Source organism: Dasypus novemcinctus, chromosome 14 (genome assembly GCF_030445035.2).
Source record: "Dasypus novemcinctus isolate mDasNov1 chromosome 14, mDasNov1.1.hap2, whole genome shotgun sequence".
In the NCBI taxonomy this organism is placed as follows: domain Eukaryota; kingdom Metazoa; phylum Chordata; class Mammalia; order Cingulata; family Dasypodidae; genus Dasypus; species Dasypus novemcinctus.
This window is the reverse complement of record NC_080686.1, coordinates 28,242,288-28,261,608: the sequence shown is the minus strand read 5'-3', so window position 1 is coordinate 28,261,608 and position 19,321 is coordinate 28,242,288. Positions and strand designations below refer to the sequence as shown.

Genomic DNA, 19,321 nt, shown 5'->3' with positions numbered 1-19,321 from the left:
TTTGATGCAGTTATGATTCAAGAGGATTACCACAGTCAGAATCCCTACCACAACGCAGTCCATGCTGCAGATGTCACTCAGGCCATGCACTGTTACTTACAGGAACCGAAGGTGAGGGCGGACTTTACCTCAGGGCAAAACCCTAAAAATGACTTTAGAATTTACTTTCAAATTCTTTCCTTTAAAACTTGGTGATGTCGCTCACAATCAGATGCTTTCTGTCAAAAGAATAAGATCTAGTTTGATGACATTTCCAAATGTGGTAATGTTTTTAAGTGCGATAACTAGAGAATCAGGATGCTTGTTGAGAAAAGCTGGAGAAGTACAGGTGAGGTCCAGATCATATAGGGAAGCTATGTTAAGATTTTGACTTTATTCTGAGATAAGCTCCGAGGGCAGGGGCAGGATTAGTTTGATTTCAGTGAATGAAAAGGGAGCTGTGGAAAGAAACCTGGAGACTTTGGAAAATTACCCTATCTGTGGTGAAAAGTAGTCTAACAAGACTAGAACCATGTCAGGAGTGATTTCAGTGCTCCAGGGATGAAAGATCCTGATGGCCCAAGGCAGGGAAGTAGCCTTGGGGAAGGAGAGAAGTGGACATTGAGGGTTTTTAAGATCTCTTGGGTATTAGAATGAACAGGGCATGGTATTCGATTGCATTTGTGGGAAAGAGAAGAGTTGAGGAAGACTGGTTTGGGCAGCTGAGCAGAAAATGGAAACCTTCAGTGAGATAAGGAACAGAAAAAGAGGGAAAGTTGGATAAGTTCCATTTTGGATTTGTGGAGTTACATGAATTTGTGAAGTATCCAAATGGAGACGTCTAGTAGATGGATAAAAGAATTTGAGATGTAGTAGAGAAATAACTGCTATTTTACTGAAAAAGGAGATACAAGTGAAATCTGGCTTTCATTTACATTAAATTATTTGCAATTTCTCTTTACTTCACATGACTCTTCTTTATTGTGAGGTATTAACCAGATATAATTATGGGAATTGAAGGAACATCTTTTTTTTTTAATCCACTTGAAGTTGTATTAGTGCCATTGAATTCTGTGTCTACATTGATACTCAAAACTTTTCTGATTAAAATTTTTTATAAGTAGAACATCACTTTTTTGCATAGTCAAAATTCTTTTTTGCGTGTATGATATCTTTGCTTTCAAACTTAAAACTTCCTGTTTTAAATATTCAGTTGCTTCTCATTTTCTATTTTTAGTGGTTAACTTTTTTTTTTTAAGATACATAGATCACAAAAAATGTTACATTAAAAAATATAAGAGGTTCCCATATACCGCCCCTCCACCTCACCCCCACTCTTCCCACATCAACAACCTCTTTCATCATTGTAGCACATTCATTGCATTTGGTGAATACATTTTGGTACACTGCTGCACCACATGGATTATAGCTTACATTGTATGGTTAACTCTTTAATGTACCTGATATGATTTGATATTGTGTCAGTAAGTTTTTAAATAAGCTTAATTCTGGATTACTGCATAATCCCAGGATGATACATGTCTCTTCCTCTCCCACTTCCACTCTGTTTAGTTATCACTGATAAGAATAATACTTTTGCATAGTCCTTAATAAATTACATGTTCCTGAGACATACACTTATATTTTCTATCCTCAAAATGTTTACAGTACACTTGAAAGTGGTAAAATAGGAAATTTTGAGATGTATATATGTTACTACAATAGTTTTTTTTTTTTTTTTTTTAAAGAAAACTTATAGTCATACAGTGGATTCAAACCCCAGACTAACAAGAAGTCAGTCCAGGGAGTGAGTACAGGTGAATTCATCCTGGCACAGAAAGAAAAGACTAGAATTTGAATTTAAATTTATTTTGTATCTCATCTTTTTTAAAGTTTCAATTTTAGTCTATGTTTATAATGTGCAAATATATTAATTCAGTAGCATAATCTATAAATTATGGTATATAAATCCATTTTGAACTATAACTACTGATTAAAACTGGAAGTAGATGTGTTTCTCCTGGTGTAGCTAATAATAAATAAAATACTGGTTGGCCTTTCAAATAGAAGTTGAGTGTAAACTCTACTGCTTAACTATTCTAAAAATTACTGTTGCACCTCTTAAATATTTTTTTTTTTTTTTTAAAGATTTATTTATTTATTTAATTTCCCCCCCTCCCCTGGCCGTCCGCTCCTGGTGTCCACCTGTTGCGTCTTGTTTCTTTGTCTGCTTTTGTTTCTTTGTCCGCCTCCGCTGTCGTCAGCGGCACGGGAAGTGTGGGCGGCGCCATTCCCGGGCAGGCCGCTCCTTCTTTTCACGCTGGGCGGCTCTCCTTATGGGTGCACTCCCTGCGCGTGGGGCTCCCCCACGCGGGGGACACCCCCGCGCGGCACGGCACTCCCCGCGCGCATCAGCGCCGCGCATGGCCAGCTCCACACGGGTCAAGGAGGCCCGGGGTTTGAACCACAGACCTCCCATATGGTAGACGGACGCCCTAACCACTGGGCCAAAGTCCGTTTCCCATTAAATATTTTTTTTATTTCTGCTTTCACAGTTTAAATTCTTTACTACAGAAATAATACATTTTATTAATTACTGTAAATAAATACTGTAAATATTGATGATGTATGCTCCCAATTTTTTACTGACTGTTGTTTACATAATAATAAAAGTTGAAAGCACTGCCCTAACATAAACCTAGATAAAAATACGCTCTGGTGGGTGGTGTTATGGCAGGATGTGTGATGTGCTGTAGGAACACAGATCAGTCATTTGTCATTTACCTGGGGAGGTGGGGCTGGAGGCAGGGGGGCAGGTCGTAGTTGTCAGTGGTGTTTGAACCTTAAAAGGCAAGTAGGAGTTTACTAGAAAATGAGTTCATGAAAAGTAGGTGGAGATACTCAAGGTGATGATTTTTATCATTGAAAAAGTTCTTAGTTAATAAACTTTCATTTATTGTGATTCTTGTATCAAATAAATATAGTTATGATTATTAAGTAAAAGGACAACTGCTGGCATATGAGATTGCTTTTTCTGATACTAATACATTGTGTACGCTTACTCAGAGTATGTCCATCAGGAGAGAATTTTAATACAGGCTTGACACCAATGTCCAGATATAAACTTCCACTCACATAATTACTTAACTTTTAAAAGTATAATTATCTCACGTATTAGATTACATTATTGAAGTCTCATAACCACTTTGTAAAACACCCTCAGGATTTTTGTTTGGTAATGGCTATAATATACAAGCAAAGCTGTGTGGTTTAATTTTGAAATGAAAATGTCATTTTGAAGCCATTACTTCCAAAATTGGTGTTTTGTACTTTATCTGCCACGTGACTTAGACTTAATAAAGATGAATTCTGTGAATTCCAAGTGGGCAGGGGCTGTCCAGGCACTCAGTGGTGTAAAAAATATGCCTGATAAAACAACAGGAGGGAGGAGGAGACTGCTAAAACAGCCTCCCGGGTCTAATTCAGACCTAATGTAATGGGGACAGAGTTTATTTTAAAAGTGTTTTATGATTAATTGGTCTTTTGTCACATTTTAGCTTGCCAGTTCTGTAACTCCTTGGGATATCTTGCTGAGTTTAATTGCTGCCGCCACTCATGATCTGGATCATCCAGGTGTTAATCAGCCTTTCCTTATTAAAACTAACCATTACTTGGCAACTTTATACAAGGTTAGTACAGTTTTACCTTCAAAATCTAATATTTTTGCGTTATAGAAAATGTTGTGTATTGAGGAAGTAGAAATAGCAAACATAAATTCCCAGTGACTGCTAGAATTTTAACCAGATTAATATTACTAACAAGTAATTCTTTATGTTCAGAAAGAGATGAACCATTAACTAAGAAATGCACTTTTATTTGTAGAATACCTCAGTATTGGAAAATCATCACTGGAGATCTGCAGTGGGATTATTGAGAGAATCTGGTTTATTCTCACACATGCCATTAGAACACAGGTATGTTGAATTGAGACACAATTTGTCATGAATTATGGAAATTAAATTGGCAATACAATTTTATAAAGTTTGAAAACAAACTTAAATATATTCAGGTGTTCCACAGTTTTTGGTTTTATTAAATTTAATGAATACATTATTTTAAAAATTTATATAAAAATTTTAGTAATTTAAACCTGTTCTACAGTACATTTGAATATCAATATTTTAGTGAAGATGTATTTTTATGAAAGGCCACACTGTGGATTTGAGTACTATAAAATTCACTCCAAATACACAGTGGCTTAGCAATAGTTTACGTGATTTATATAAATAGGTATTACATATTCCATTGTGTAGCCAGCTGAATAGAACTTTAAGGTCTTAAAGGTAAATTGCATAAGAGGGCAAACGATTTGTATAATAAACAGGTGCATAAAATCTGTTTCAGAAAGTTGCCAAAACTAATAAGAAAGTAAAGAGAATGTTTTCCGTCCTAAATAGTTTGGTCCTAGAATTGCTTATTGAGCCACAGGATAATTTAATGAATGGAAAGAACAACAGAAAACACTGTATTTTAGATACAATAATTTAATGTTTAGCTGAACATGTTGAGAACCTAATAAAAAGCATTAATGTAAATAAATAAGTCCAATATGATGTTTGATTGGCTTGTAACAAAGTCTCACATCATTTTCATAGTAAGGTCCACAAACAAAAGCTTTAATTTTGCCTCACGGCGAAAAGATGGATTTAAGAAAACCATATAAGTGGATGTAAACCATCTAAGTCTAGAAAAATGGTGCGGCATAAAAATGTTTGGGTATTAAAATTTAAATTACGATCATTGTTCTTTCCTTTTTCCCCTTCATAATTTAAAACAACTTTATAAAAACCTAAGTGTTTTTGTGTGATGACCATAAGAAAAAAGCTGGACTTTATTTTTTATTTTTTTAAATCTTTATTCATGGATACCATTTGGAGTTACTTCTGGTAAGTAAAATTATTTCTTGCTGTAGAATATTAAAAATAGCTTAAGTCATACAGTGTTGTGTATTTAAATTACCTTTTTCTTGATTAAGACAGATTAAAATTTTTGCTTCCTTATATTACCTTTTCATCATGTTCTGCATTTAATGATTAACTCTGTTGAACTCACGGATTAAAAAAAAAAATGAAAATGAGGACCGTTACTTATACCATTCTTTTGTCTTCATTTAGGCTTTGTTTTATTAATAATCAATATTGTGAGCCTTACTCATAACATTTTAAACAGCTCATTATACAAAGATAATGTTTGCCATGGACCATTGTAAAAAAAAAAAGCAGGACTTTTAAAAAACATATATTTCTCTTGTTACTTGACTTATAAAGTATTTGTTTTGTGCATTAATGGGTTACCTCTTCCCTTCCAGAAAATTTGGATATCCCTATACAGATAATTGACTTTTTTTCTCAATTTGATCCTGCAAATATATTATAGTTGGTTCTAAACTTTATTAAATTGTTTAGTGGAATTTCCTCAGGATTTATTCAGGCTTCCTTAATCCATATATCTGTAGGAGTTAGTTATTGAATGGACTATTTGTTTCCTCTATTTGAATCTTCCTTGTGCATTTCAGATCTCAGGTGCCAGAGGAAATCAAAGGTGTTTATCCTCAGTACATCCCAGTAAATAATGCCACCTTGGCTGGCAAAATAAAGGCACTCTTTTGGAATGTTTGCATATTGGCATTTTCCTACAACCATTCCCAGTTTTAGTTTTGATTATTTTAATACACTTTTTGATATATCCTTTAAAATTCATTATTTTTGAGATATTAAAAGTGGAATGACGTAATAACTTCAGACTCTATAAAGCCTTCCAAGTATTAAGTTTAAGGAAAAAAATCAAGCAGTATCTATTTAATTGAAAGTCTTATATTTTCTCTTCATGTTTCTTTAATTCCAGGCAACAAATGGAGACTCAGATAGGTGCTTTGATACTAGCCACAGATATCAGCCGCCAAAATGAGTATCTGTCGTTGTTTAGATCCCATTTGGATAGAGGGGACTTATGCCTTGAAGATGCCAGTCATCGGCATTTAGTTTTACAGGTAAAATGGGGCTTGACAAGGTATTATTTCTAGGATAAATCATGTGACTGTCCAAATAAAAGTGAAATAGTCTAGCATAGTATTCTTCCAGAGTTGGTAAAATCTTGAGGGAAGGCTGAGGAGTTTCCTTCAGTTCATACACTTTTTAGGAGGAGATAATGGCTGAATTGTTATTTAGGAAGGTTTTTAATTTGACATACTCAAGATTCTGTACCAATCAAAACAACATTTTATTCCAACTAGTGCTCACATTTAAAAAATAGGAGCTAGAATTGCATAATTTATTTGTAGCTTTATGGTCGATTTAGAACTGTCCTTGTGCTTGGCCTGTTTTTTTTTTCCTTCATCTATGGTGTGCTTGGCTTTTAAATATAATTTTATAATTAAGCTATAGTAGCCATAGTAGTATCATAAAATTATTGCAAAAGACAAATGAGTTTTTCTCTTGCAATATTTTCTTTTTGTTTTTTTAAACTGTCTTTTTCCAGTAGTAGGAAGAATACTTAACATAATCAATATTAATATTTTGTGCGCTAGATGGCATTGAAATGTGCTGATATCTGTAACCCTTGTCGGACCTGGGAATTGAGCAAGCAGTGGAGTGAAAAAGTAACAGAGGAATTCTTCCATCAAGGCAAGTTACTGTATGAAGTGAGAATTCATGCAGTTCATTTTTCAGCATTATGTTAATAAAATAAAGGACTCAGCTATTGATAGTATAGCAGTAAATGCTTGCTGTTTTTAGTGACAATTCACAGTAGATATAACCAGTAATGTACAAACTGAGCATCTGGTTTGGATGATTAGATAGCTGTGTGCATTTATAGATATACATATATCAGGTTGGAAATTCACGTGAAAATACAGATGCTCTCCCTGCCTGGCTTACTGGTTCCTGGAAGTGCTCTGTTCTTGTCATTGTGAAGGGTCTGGACAGAGGCACGAGTAAAACTTTTTGTGACTTAAAGCCAGGACCTAATGATCCTCATTTTATTCACCTTCCTTTTTGAAATACATGCTTTAAATTAAAATGCTGACAGAATTACAATCTTAGGGTAGCATCTAATAAAAGTTTTCCAGCTCCTTCACTTAAAATAGGATATCAACTTGGCAGTCTTTTCTGAGTGTTAATAACTTAATTTTTTTTAAAAAAAGCACTATTTTAGAAGCCATTCATCCTCTCATGAGGACTAATGAGTATGTTACGTTTTTCCAAGAAATCTACAAGTAAAATGAAGACTATTATTATATATTTAACCAACAGATATGTACCATATTAATACTCATCTCTTTTTAAAATTTATAGGAGATATAGAAAAAAAGTATCATTTGGGTGTGAGTCCATTTTGTGATCGTCAGACTGAATCTATTGCCAACATCCAGATTGGTAATTATATATCTTTAGATATAGCTACTCAGAGAAATACCATTATTTTAATCTTGTTACAAGGATAAATACATTTGAAATATGAAATTGTAAAACCTGTGCTTGTTTCTATTTTTTAAAAATAATTTCAGAAGTTTAACCCTTGCTTTTTTCCTTGTTGTGGTTTGTGTAACTTACTCTCATCTAATCTTAGGTCACAGTGTAATTTCGCAGAGTTAGGCAGCAAATACCTGGTTCTGCTTCTAAAACTGAGAGAGCACCTTATTTGTCCATGTGAACGTTTCCTGCTTAATTCTGGAACTGTCATTTTAACCTCAAAAAGGTGACCCCCAAGTATAGTCATAATGCAAAGACTAGTTACCATCACTGCTTACTTTTCTGACTCCTCTATCACTGCCTATTAGATTAAATCTGAACTCAACATATTATACAGGCCTCTTATAATCTAGCCTTGGCTTCTTTCTTTCTTCTTCTTCTCTCACACCTTCACCCACATTTACCTGCAGCAACATGGCACTCTTCAGTATTCCCCAAAGACATGATGCTCTGTCACTCTCTGTGCCTTGTCAGCCTATTAGAGTCATTTTTCTCGAAGACCCAGCTCAGATGTCACCTGCTCCAGTAGCCTCCTGCCACCCTTTCCAGGCAGAATGCAGCCCTCCTCTTCCAGGTTTTCAAAGCACTTTGTCTATAAATCTTTATGTGTTCCTAAAGCCTGGCACAGCACCTAGACGCATAAGGCACTTGCAAACTATTTAAGTGAATTAACAGTTGTAAGAGAAACCATGGTGAAATGTGCTGTGATTGACAAACGTGCAGCTTGTGGAAGAGCATTGGGAGGATTGCTTAGGACTGGGTGTGTGGGCGTTTAGCCATGAAGTAGGGGAGCTGGCAGAGGGAGAGGAACCCAGCAGGGTACTGAGGGAGGGGTGTAATTTTAGTAAATGGTGTTGAGTAGGGACTTTGAGGATTAGGTTCAACATAGTGAAATTTGTACACAAACTTTAGAAAAATAAGGTTTCCAGAAATTCAGAAGAAAGCACAATCCTGTGGTGTAATAATATGAAAGGAAAATAGTGCTTCAGCGTCAGAAATTCAGAAGTTAATTATTATTACATTGTAATTGCAAAGGCTTCTCATGTGGAAGAAGGTAGTAACTTGTTTAGTTGCAGAAGGATAATAGGTACAGATGAAGCGTAGAGCCCCTGTCCAGGAGTGTGGCAAAGAGCTGAAGAGGCAGTGTGCCAGGAGAGCTAGGACTGCTCGGTAATACTGCGGTCAGTGGAAGAGATGTTGTTCGTTTTGGGGGATAGGAAAAGAGTTTAAAAAAAAAATCTGCTTCTGTCTTGATTCTCAAGAATAATCTTCAAATGTAGAAAGAATAAAGAATTGGCAAAAGGGAAGTGAATTGAAAATGGGTGAATGGTAGTAAACTCAGCTACTTCAAATAAATTTTTTTAATAAATTTTTTTGCCTAAATAAATTACTCCCTAGTTAAATGAGAGAACTTGCAGGTGAAGTCAGAGAGTCTCTATGGGTGGTCTTTGGGGGAATTTTGCAGAATAGACAACTGTAATTGCAATTTTTAAAAGGGAAAATAGGCTGGATCCCTTTACTCTTGGTTTTGCTATCAGTGTTGGACAAAGTTCTAGAATAGATTACCATAGGTATGGCAATGTCTTGGCGTCTACTGACTTCACACAACAACTGCGAATGTGCTCTTTTCAGTTAAAGTAGCTTGCCCAGGGTATACAGTTAACAGGTGTTGGTGTTGAGCTTAAATCCAGGACTTTGTTTTCAAATCCCAGACTCTAAAGCACTATGCTATGCAGCCATTACTGGGAGCCAGCATAGGTTCGGTGAGTATAAGTCAATTCCCTCCTTTGATAAGAATGCTACTTTGTTGAATGAGAAAATATAATGTACTGGATAAGAGTAAGGCATCTACAAGGCATCTTGGGGTGCCTGTGAAGATGAGGCAGGCATTTGGGCTAAAACAGTAAGCGATCAGCAAGGTGCTGAACAGCTGTGCTTATCACACTCCTGCCATCCTAGAGGGTGCTGTATGTGTGTCTGTGGTCCTGACCTATTCTTTTATATTAGGTACTTAAATAAAGACCTAAAATAAATTTTAGGTTAATATAGAGTCAGAAGTGATAGCTAATTTGTTGGCTGTCAGAGACAGGATCCCAAAAAGATCTCAACTGGTTGGCCCCAGTGGGAGGCGTCAAGTAAGATAAATCATTTAATACCTATAGTAATGTTCTGCATTTGGTTACCCATTTAACCATAGCACTTAGAAAAGATGGGTTTGGATGGATGTTCCAAATGGGGCAGTGGTGTGAGGACAGTTGCCAAAATGATGATGTGTTCTTTGACTGCAGAATATAAGTTCCTCGAGGGCAGGGATGTTGTCTTACATTGTATTCCCAGCACCTAGCAAGGTACCCTAGTAGCATCTCAGTAAATGTGTGGAGGGATTGGATGATTGAAAGAAAGGAAGTCTTATTCAGATATCATAACTATGATTTCAGCACCATGATTTTATACACTTAAACATTTACTAATCAGACCAAAAATGACTTTCCTGATTAAAACTAGCAGGTTCAATTGTTTTCATTCCATTGAGGTTTTCACATGGGCTAAATGGAACCTATGCTGTCTGTGGTCCATATGGCCTTTGCTGCAAAGAAAAAGCTTGGATATGAAGAAAATTTGAAAACTATTAATGAGCAGTGATAGAATTTGAATGTATATTTTCCCCATCCCTAATAGTTGAAAATTTTAGGGTGATAATGTTATTTGTTCCTCCTGAAATATGACATGGTTTGGTTAATAAACTATTTCTGGGAGACTTCTTTTGACCTGTATAAGATACTTTTTGATATTAAAGCAGAAATAAATAATGTGCAGTTGAGTGCTGTATAACCTAAAGATGCAACACATTCTGAGGTTACTCGTTTTCCTTTTATGGTTGAGAATTAGGGAGGTCAGTTTTATAAGTTATGTATTAATGAGGGTACTGATGGTACACTTTTCATGTTTGCTTTCAACTTTTGAACTTATTTCCCCTGTTCTTTTTATCCTCATTAATTCTTGTCATGTGATTTGGCTTCATAAATCATGAGTTAAATAAAATGACCAATTCCAGTCAAGACCAGGTATGAAGATGACCATCCCTGAGTGGGGAGAGGGCAGTTAAGTGGCTCTGGCATTGCCCTCCAGGCCTCTGATCGCCCTGCAGTCCTGGAGGAGACCCTGAAGACCCTGTCTTAGCCTCTAGTTACTCTTGTTGGAGCCATCTCTGAATCGTGTTAGGCCCTGGTAACCTTAGAGAGTCGGTGTGGCCACTGCACAACTGCTAATGTAGAAGGATGTGGTTGTGCAGCCAAGAGGAATAATCAGGGAAGATTTGATACCTTTGTAAGTTTGCCTGTGCTTCAAAGTCCGTTGTGTTACTGAAGGAATTATTTCTTCAGAGAAGATACATATTTTATTTATATATTAATATATATTAGAATCATTTTGAAAGGTAAAACTTAGGTAATACTGGAATAGAATTTAACTGTATAGAACTTTTAAAGATAAAATTTCAGAACATATGATAACTTTATTCTTTTATTTTCTCAAGGTTTTATGACTTACCTGGTGGAGCCTTTATTTACAGAATGGGCCAGGTTTTCAAATACGAGGCTATCCCAGACAATGCTCGGCCATGTGGGGCTGAATAAAGCCGGCTGGAAGGGAATGCAGAGAGAACAGTCCAGCAGCGAGGACACCGATGCTGCATTTGAGGAGTTGAACTCACAGTTATTACCTCAGGAAAACCGGTTATCATGACCCCCAGAATCAGGGGGACACACTGCCTCCTAGAGGTTTTTAGAAATGTGAAATGGGTCTCGACGTGGGAGGACTTAACTCGACTGCCAAGGTTTCCAAGTGAATGATGCCAGCATTATTTATTTCCAAGATTTCCTCTGTTGGATCATTTGAACCCTCTTTTTAATTATAAGACCTGAACATATAGCAATATGCATTTGGCTTTTGTGTGAAACCCTGAATATGCAAAGCCCAGCAGGAGAGAATCCAAAAGGAGTGAGAGAGGAAGTTTCGTGGTGTGCCACATGTGTTTTTCAAAGCAAACTAGAATTTATTCTTCAAACCGGAAACTTGAACTGAATCTATCTATCACCATAGATCTCTTGGAATCTAAACAGTCTGACACAACAGTGTGTGTCTGTACCTTCCACTGAGTTCTCTCTGAGAAAACGGAAATGTGAAGTGCCCAGCCCCTGCTGCCTCTGGCAAGACTCGATGTTTACAAATCAACTCTGAAAATATTGGTTCTAAATTTGCCTTGGAGCATGATTGTGAAGGAACCACTAACATTTTTTGAAGATCAAACTTCAGACTGCAGCTCTTTCCCCCTGGTTTGCCTTTTTTCTTCTTTGGATGCCACCAAAGCCTCCCATTTGCTACAGTTTTATTTTGTGCACTGGAGACTGAGCATTTATCATAGAGTACTGCCAGGCTTTCACTCCAGCGCTGTTTGGCAATGCAATTTTTTTTTAACTAGTAGTTTTTAATTTGGGGCGGGAGGGGAAGAACACCAATGTCCTAGCTGTATTATGATTCTGCAGTGAAGACATTGCATGTTGTTTTCACTACTGTACACTTGACCTGCACATGCAAGAAAAAGGTGGAATGTTTAAAACACCATAATCAGCTCAGGGTATTTGCCAATCTGAAATAAAGTGGGACGGGGAGGTGTGTCCTTCGAATCAAGGGTACTAAAGTCCCTTTCGCTGCAGTGAGTGAGGTGAGTTGTGTGTGAATGTAGGGGTGTGTGTTTGCGTGCATGTTGGTGCATGTATGACTGCATGTGTTATATTTATCCATGTGGGAAAGGATTTGAAATGTAAGCTTTTATTTATTATTTTAGAATGTGACCTAATGAGCAGCCACACTTGGGGGGAGGGGAAGGTAGGTAAGCTGTAACAGATTGCTCCAGTTGCCTTAAACTATGCACAAAGCTAAGAGACCAAACTTCTTGTTTTGATTTGAAAAAAAGTGCATTGTTTTCTTGTCCCTCCCTTTGATGACATGTTACCCTTTGATGGGCCTTTTGATGTGAACAGATGTTTTCTAGGACAAAATTTAAGGACTAATTTTAAACTGAAAACATTCCACTTTTGTAATTTGTTTTAAATTGTTTTATGTATAGTAAGCACAATTGTAATCTAGTTTTAAGAGAAACCGGTGCTTTCCTTTAGTTCATTTGTATTTCCCTTGTTACTGTAAAAGACTGTTTATTATGTTTACAGTTTGTTGCAACAGCCATTTTCTTGGGAGAAAGCTTGAGTGTAAAGCCATTTGTAAAAGGCTTTGCCATACTCATTTTAATATGTGCCTGTTGCTGTTAACTTTTGATGAATAAAAACCTATCTTTTCACATTTTTATCTTTGATATTTACCTTATAACTCCATCTTTTGGAAATCATAAAATGCTTAATAGGCAATTGAAGATTTAACTTCTTGGCTTTTGCATACACTTACCACGTATTTGTTCAGTCAGTGCTCTGTGCAGACACAGTCCCACGGGGTCTCTACTATTGTTTGCCTTTGCAAATCAGCACACTGAGGCCCAGGGCTGGAGTCTGCTCAGAATCCTGGGGGATACGATGACTGAGGTCAGCTTTGAGCACAGGCCTCTCAACTACCAATATGACATTGGTACTTCAGCAAGCACCAATACTAGTTGTATTTATTTTTATCATTGGCCTGTTTTAAAAAGTAAAGTAATAAGAAATGACCACTCATTACCTCTTGATTGGTACCGGTGTAAGAAAGCTACCATGAAAGGCCTCTCCTCTATCTTCCCAGATCCAGTTCATTAGAGGAATACAGTGCAAATTTAAAAATCAAATGTATTGTCGTTCTTTGTACAGAAGATGCTGTCCGATAGGGTCCGATAGGAATATAATACAAACACATAAGTAACTTTGCATTTTCTAGTAGCCACGTTAAAAAAAAAGGGAAAAAGAAACAGATGGAGTCTATTTTAATAATTTTATTTATCCCAATAAATCCTAGATATTTTATCATTTCAACATGTAATCAATATGAAAAACAACTATTAATGAGATTTTACATTCTGATTTTCAGTAGTAAGTCTCTGAAAACGGTGTGGATTTTACACTTGGAGGACATCTCAATTTGGACTAGCCACATCAGGCTAGTGGCGACCATACTGGACAGAGAGGGCACAGAAGGTCTGAGGGCAGCAAGAGCTACGTGTTTAACTGGGGAAGGCCAACCGGGCCCTCACAGGCGGAGGCATCACCTTGGCTTATCTGATGCATCCAAGATCACAAGGATCCTCACAACCTTGCAGGCCCAGTCAGCACATAGAGACTGGAACAATCTCATATCAAACCTACATTAATAAGCACGCAGTACCTGATTTTTTTAAAAAAAAGTCAATATCTTAATCTGTGATGAGAAATACAACTATCATTCTCTCCTTTAAGCAAATCTTGAGAAGCCAAATTATGATCAGCTACTTGATGAACAAGGAGCCTGAGCAAGGGAAGCCAGCTGCCTCAGGCATCAGTCTCCCAGTGGGGCTATACCTGCTGGCACTCACGTCTGTGGGCCAGGGTACTCTCTCCCCTGAACTGTTCTCAGCCAGTAGCTGCTTCTAAGTCTTGCACAAAACAAAAAGCTGCATACTGAGAAAACAATAATTACTGGTATTTGTATTTACTTTTACTGGATCTTTATTTCTTCATACTGCTGCAAGCTACCAATTACTGAACTCTTTAGCTTTATTTGTGGGGCAGGTTTCACGGTGACAAACTTGTTTAGCTTTTGTTTCTCTGGGATTGTCTTAAACTCTCCTTTGTTTTTGAAGGACCATTTTGTCAGATATAGAATTCTTGGCTAGCAGTTTTTCTCTTTATGTACTCTAAATATGTCACATCACTGCCCTCTCACCTCCATGGTTTCTAATGAGAAAATGGCATTTAATATTGAGGATCCTTTGTGACAGATCTTCTCACTTGCTACTTTCAGAATTCTTTTATCTTTGACATTTGACACTTTAAATCTTAAGAGTAGATCTATTTGGGTTTATGATATTTGGGACTTGCTGGGCTTCCTGAATGTGTATATTTATGTCTTTCATCAACTTTAGAAACTATTACCTTATTCTGCCTCTTTTTCTTTCTCTTCTCCTTCTGGGTCTCCCATAATGTTTGATTATATGCTTCATATTGTTCACAGATCCCTTAGGTTCTGTTCATTAAAAAAATTTTCTATCAGCTCTTCAAGTAATGATTTTAATTGTCCTGTCTGCTAGTTCACAGATTCTCTCTTCTGCCTGTTCAAGTCTATTGTGAATACCTCTAATATATTTTTAATCTCCTTTGTTGTGATTTTCACCCCAAGTTCTATTTGGTTCCTTTTAAAAATTTCTAATTCCTCATTGTGTTCCTGCATCAATGTCTTGATCTCTTTTAGGTCTATGTCCATGTCTTCCTTTAGCTTTTCAATTGTTTCAACATCTAGTCTTCCTCTGTGGTTTTACATTGGTCCTCTAAATGGGCCATTTCTTTGTGATCACAAGACATAGTTTACGCTGAGTCACACAAACTTACGCAGATCCCAGTGGGGACGGGAGGGGACTGGACAGGTAAATTTAATGTGCTACCTGTGTTGAGGCTCTTCTTTAATGCTTAGCCCAGTTTATACTGAACCTGCAATAACTTTCAAGGATTCCCTAGTATGTATGAAATTTCCATTTCAGGAAAAGGAATTCCTCTCCCAGCTCCTCCTTCCTGGGTTGTGCTTTATGGTTTGTTCAACAAATTGTTAGAAGTTCAGGGAGGCTGGAACACAGGAGTTGGGGGTGAGGAGAGATGAGAAAGGAGACAAAGGAATGCAGGGCCAGTTCACTTGGCACCTTTGATTCTGTCAGAGGTCTTCAGATGCTACCCTGACCCAGTGTTGAACAGAAATGTTTTAAAGAGGGGGGGAACGATCAGCTGACTGAGAAATAGTTGCAATAACAGTGATAGTGATGGCCTCTTGATTCAGAAAGGCCATGTGCCACCCATGTGTCCCCCTCTCCCACCCCCTCTGGTCCTAAAAGAATAAAAAGGGGGGAAGAAAACATTTCTTTTTCTTCTGCTTCTTCCTATATCATCATCTTTTTGGGATTAGAAATAGACATATTGGCTAGGGTAACTAGTTGAAAGAGAAATCACCTCATGGCTATATTACTCTAATATAGAAATTTTTGTGGGGATTATAAAATTCCTCCCTGGCAGGTGATCATCTCTGCTCCACTACTGCATTCTGGTCTTGTCTGCCTTTTCATTCTAGCTTTTAGCACTAGGTCTACTTTTTGGCTCTGCAGCTTAGCTCAGTTCTTTACCACACTACTTTTCTACCCTGGGTAACTTCCAGGTTAGAGAATCAGACCCTCACCCTGAGTCTGTCTTCCATGGAGCCAGCTGAGGTTGCTGGGTGCACAAGGAGCCAGGCCCCAGGGACCTACACTGGAAAAGCAAGTGAGCCCCCCAAACAGCTGCCATGGATGGGTGAGGCCTCATGGACCTGCATTTGAATGTCTGTGAGCTGAACAGCTATGCCATGGACTGGGGGTCCTCTGGGACCCACACTGTGCCAGCCTTGCTGAGTCACCCAAACTCTTACGCAGATCCAAGCTGGGTGGGGTGGGAGTGCTAGACTGGTAAATTTGTCCTCTCCCTCTACCTTTTTTAGTTTTTTTTAGTTCCTTCAATTCAGCAGTGTTTATTCAGTTTTTCTTAGTTTTTTTATTTTAAAGATTTTATTTCTCCCCACCCTCTTGTTACACTTGCTGGGTCTGTTTGTCTTTTTTTTTTTTTTTTAAGAGGCACCGGGAACCAAACCTGGCACCTCCAATATAGGAGGAAGGTGCCTAATCGCTTGAGCCACCTCCATTCCCTACTTTGTTGTGCTCTCATTATGATTTTTTTCGTCAGCTTGCTGTGCCTGCCTCTTGTGCCAGCTCCCTGTCTTCTTTAGGAGGCACCGGGAACAGAACCAGGGACCTCTCGTGGTGTGGGAACCCAATCACTTGAGCTACATCTGCTTCCCTGTTCTCTGGTCTTGATTACCTTTCAGAGTTTTGAGAAAGTCTTTTTTTTTTTTTTTTTTTTTTTTTAAACGTTTCGGGGGGGAGGGAGCACATACCAGCACATCTTACTCCGCAATCTTTCTATATCACTTATGCTATTTTTATTATCCTGCGTGTTCTCAAGTAATAGCACTAATGCCAATGAAGAGCCACCATACTTAGAAGACTTATAGGAGAGTCTGGCTACTCTTGGACTAAGGAGCCTCCTTAGAAATAGGTTCAATAGTTGTAGCTCAGAAGAAAAGATGTTGAATCATCTTTAGGGGAGAGAGGATAGCGGAATGAGATCTCAGGAATGGCTAAAGGCTCATGAGAAATACAGCATAACGATGTTCTGTCATAAAATGAAGTATCTCATTCTGCCTGGAACTCCTAGAGATAACTCGCCCCTCCCTCAAGATGGCTCCCTCGTCTGTTCTGCTTGTTGTTTTTGCTCATTTTCTATTTTTTCTTTAGTAAAAACACAACTCAGGAACTCCCATGTGGGAGGTGGACACTCAACTGCTTAAGCCACATCTGCTCCCTGCTTATTTGTGTTTGCTCCATGTCTGCTCATTTTTTTTTCCCTTTAGGAGGCACCAGGAACTGACCTTGGGGCCTCCCATGTAGGAGGCGGGCACTCAACTACTTGAGCCACCTCCACTCCCTCCCAGAGTTAACTTTCTTGGGTTAAACCCTGAAAGTTTAAACTTCTAGCTGCTAGATTCTAACCAAAAAGAGAACATTTATCTTTGGAGAAGTTGCCACAATGATGCCTTTCCCAAAGTAGTTGTTTCTGGCAGTTGTTAATTTGCATCTTCCTCTGTCACCACTGACACACACACTTGTCTCCTCTAGTATCTTGACCTTCAAGGATCAGCCTCCCATAGGAATTCTTAATAGATTAAGATCTACAGGCCTTATTCAGAGAAGTCTGTGACTGGGGAGACAACCAGCACTAAAGACTTACCACTCCCACCCCAAGCCTGTGCAAGTAGGTACAGAAAATAATACCTTTTACGGGAGAGTCGTAGAAGAAATCATTCTACTAGAAATGGTGGTGCCCTGATGTGACAAATGATGTGACAGTAATAAAGATAAATTTTAGCACTCTAGTGTTTATAGAATGTGTTCAAAATTATTTCATTTACTCCTCAACAATTTTTGAGCTGAATGTTATTCTCATTTTAAAAGCAGAGTTGTGAATTGCCCAGGATCACATGCAAAGGTAATGTATAACTCCAAGGTCAGTACTCTCTGACTTGGATACTTTATGTAAAAAATACTTTGTATAGTCTACAAAAAAGAATTTACTTTGTACATTCTTATTAGGTTAATCCTTTGATTCTCAAAAAATTCCTTAAAAATATATTAAACTTGATGTCATGTATTTTTCTACCTGGCACTGCAGTGGACCTCAGTCTGACTCTAGGTGGCAGTAAAGCTCCTACAGCACAGTCATTTATCACGCCTTTTCTGATTAAGCACCTACTAAGTGGTAGCAACCTAGCACCTATTTAGCACCTAGTCCCTGCCCTCAAGTGGTGGGCCGAGATGGCCACAGTGTTAACTGGACGGCAGAGGTACAAAGTATGTTTCCCAATCCAAACAAATATGTACTCCATGCCTACTTTTACCTCATGTAAAATCCCCTTATATTAACCTATACTTCTTATTAGGTCACTGGTAGTTATTAAGGCAGACTCTTTTATCACCAGTTCCTGAATCATGCTTGTTCCTTTGGTTTTAATTGGTTTTTCTTCATTAAAGAGACTACTGCAATCGTTTTGCTTGGATGGTTTGTTTCATTTTCCTTCAGTCAAGCAGCATTCTTTAGAATAGGCCAGGTTCATGAACATTTAAATCTGCTCTTTCTGATTAACACAAGCTCAAGAGTTGTTTGGAAAATCCACACTAATTGGCTCTCTTTCTAACAAAGTTTCCTGGCTTATTAGTATTACCTGTTTTTAGAAAGCTGCATTTCCATTTCGGAAAAAGTTTATTTTACAGTGCTAAATACTGATATGCACTTTCATGTTAAAATAATTTTTGGGTTCTTTGGATAGAACTTTGGTTCTATCAACCATGGGTAAGTCCCAGAAATGATTTATTTGCCCTGGAGCCCTCTGCATTGAGTAGAGCCAGAACCCAATTAATCTCCTTGTATATGCCTTGAGATTAGGAACTTGTCTTATTCTTCTTTGAATTTTGGGCACTTAGAGGCTGAGTAAACATCTGTGGAATAAATGAACCAATATGTAGTTCAGTGGTCATTAATTTGGGGGTCACAGACCCTTTTGAGAATCTGATGAAAGCCAAGACCCTCTCTCTGAAAAGACACATGTAGACATAGGAGGGTCACTCAGTAACAGACCAAGGTTAAGAACCACTCTCTTAGGAGTAGGAAGTGGGTCAGATATTCTTCCAGAAACTACACAATACCCTGACCTTGTCTTGGCTCTGACCAGGAGGTTCTTTTGTAACCACTGGGATGTAAAACACACAAAGAAACCATAAACAGCTAACACTGCATCACTATTTAGGAGTATAGCCTAACTCTTTAGGTACCTTTTATAGAGGAGTTCTGATTGTGTATCCTAAGGAAAAAAAGAAAATACCATGGTTGGGTTGTGCCAGATATTTCTCATTAGCAATGAGCACTGCTTTTTCCTAAACTCTTGAGATTGCCTGGCACATAGAAAGCACTCAATAAATAACTTCTAACTATATATATATAGTGAAG

The 19,321-nt window shown here is 37.7% G+C and overlaps 1 protein-coding gene across 2 annotated transcripts in view; it reads left to right on the top strand.

The window, feature by feature from the left end:
• PDE7A (phosphodiesterase 7A) overlaps positions 1-12,867 on the top strand; it is a 105,226-nt gene extending 92,359 nt beyond the window's left edge. For both annotated transcript variants that reach the window (XM_058275579.2, XM_004482643.4), the window contains exons 7-13: positions 11-111; positions 3,537-3,668; positions 3,862-3,953; positions 5,884-6,028; positions 6,566-6,662; positions 7,335-7,415; positions 11,047-12,867. In XM_058275579.2, coding sequence (XP_058131562.1) covers positions 11-111; positions 3,537-3,668; positions 3,862-3,953; positions 5,884-6,028; positions 6,566-6,662; positions 7,335-7,415; positions 11,047-11,255 — 857 coding nt within the window. In that variant the 3' untranslated portion in view covers positions 11,256-12,867. The remainder of the gene's footprint in view (positions 1-10; positions 112-3,536; positions 3,669-3,861; positions 3,954-5,883; positions 6,029-6,565; positions 6,663-7,334; positions 7,416-11,046) is intronic.
• Positions 12,868-19,321: the final 6,454 nt, after the last annotated feature.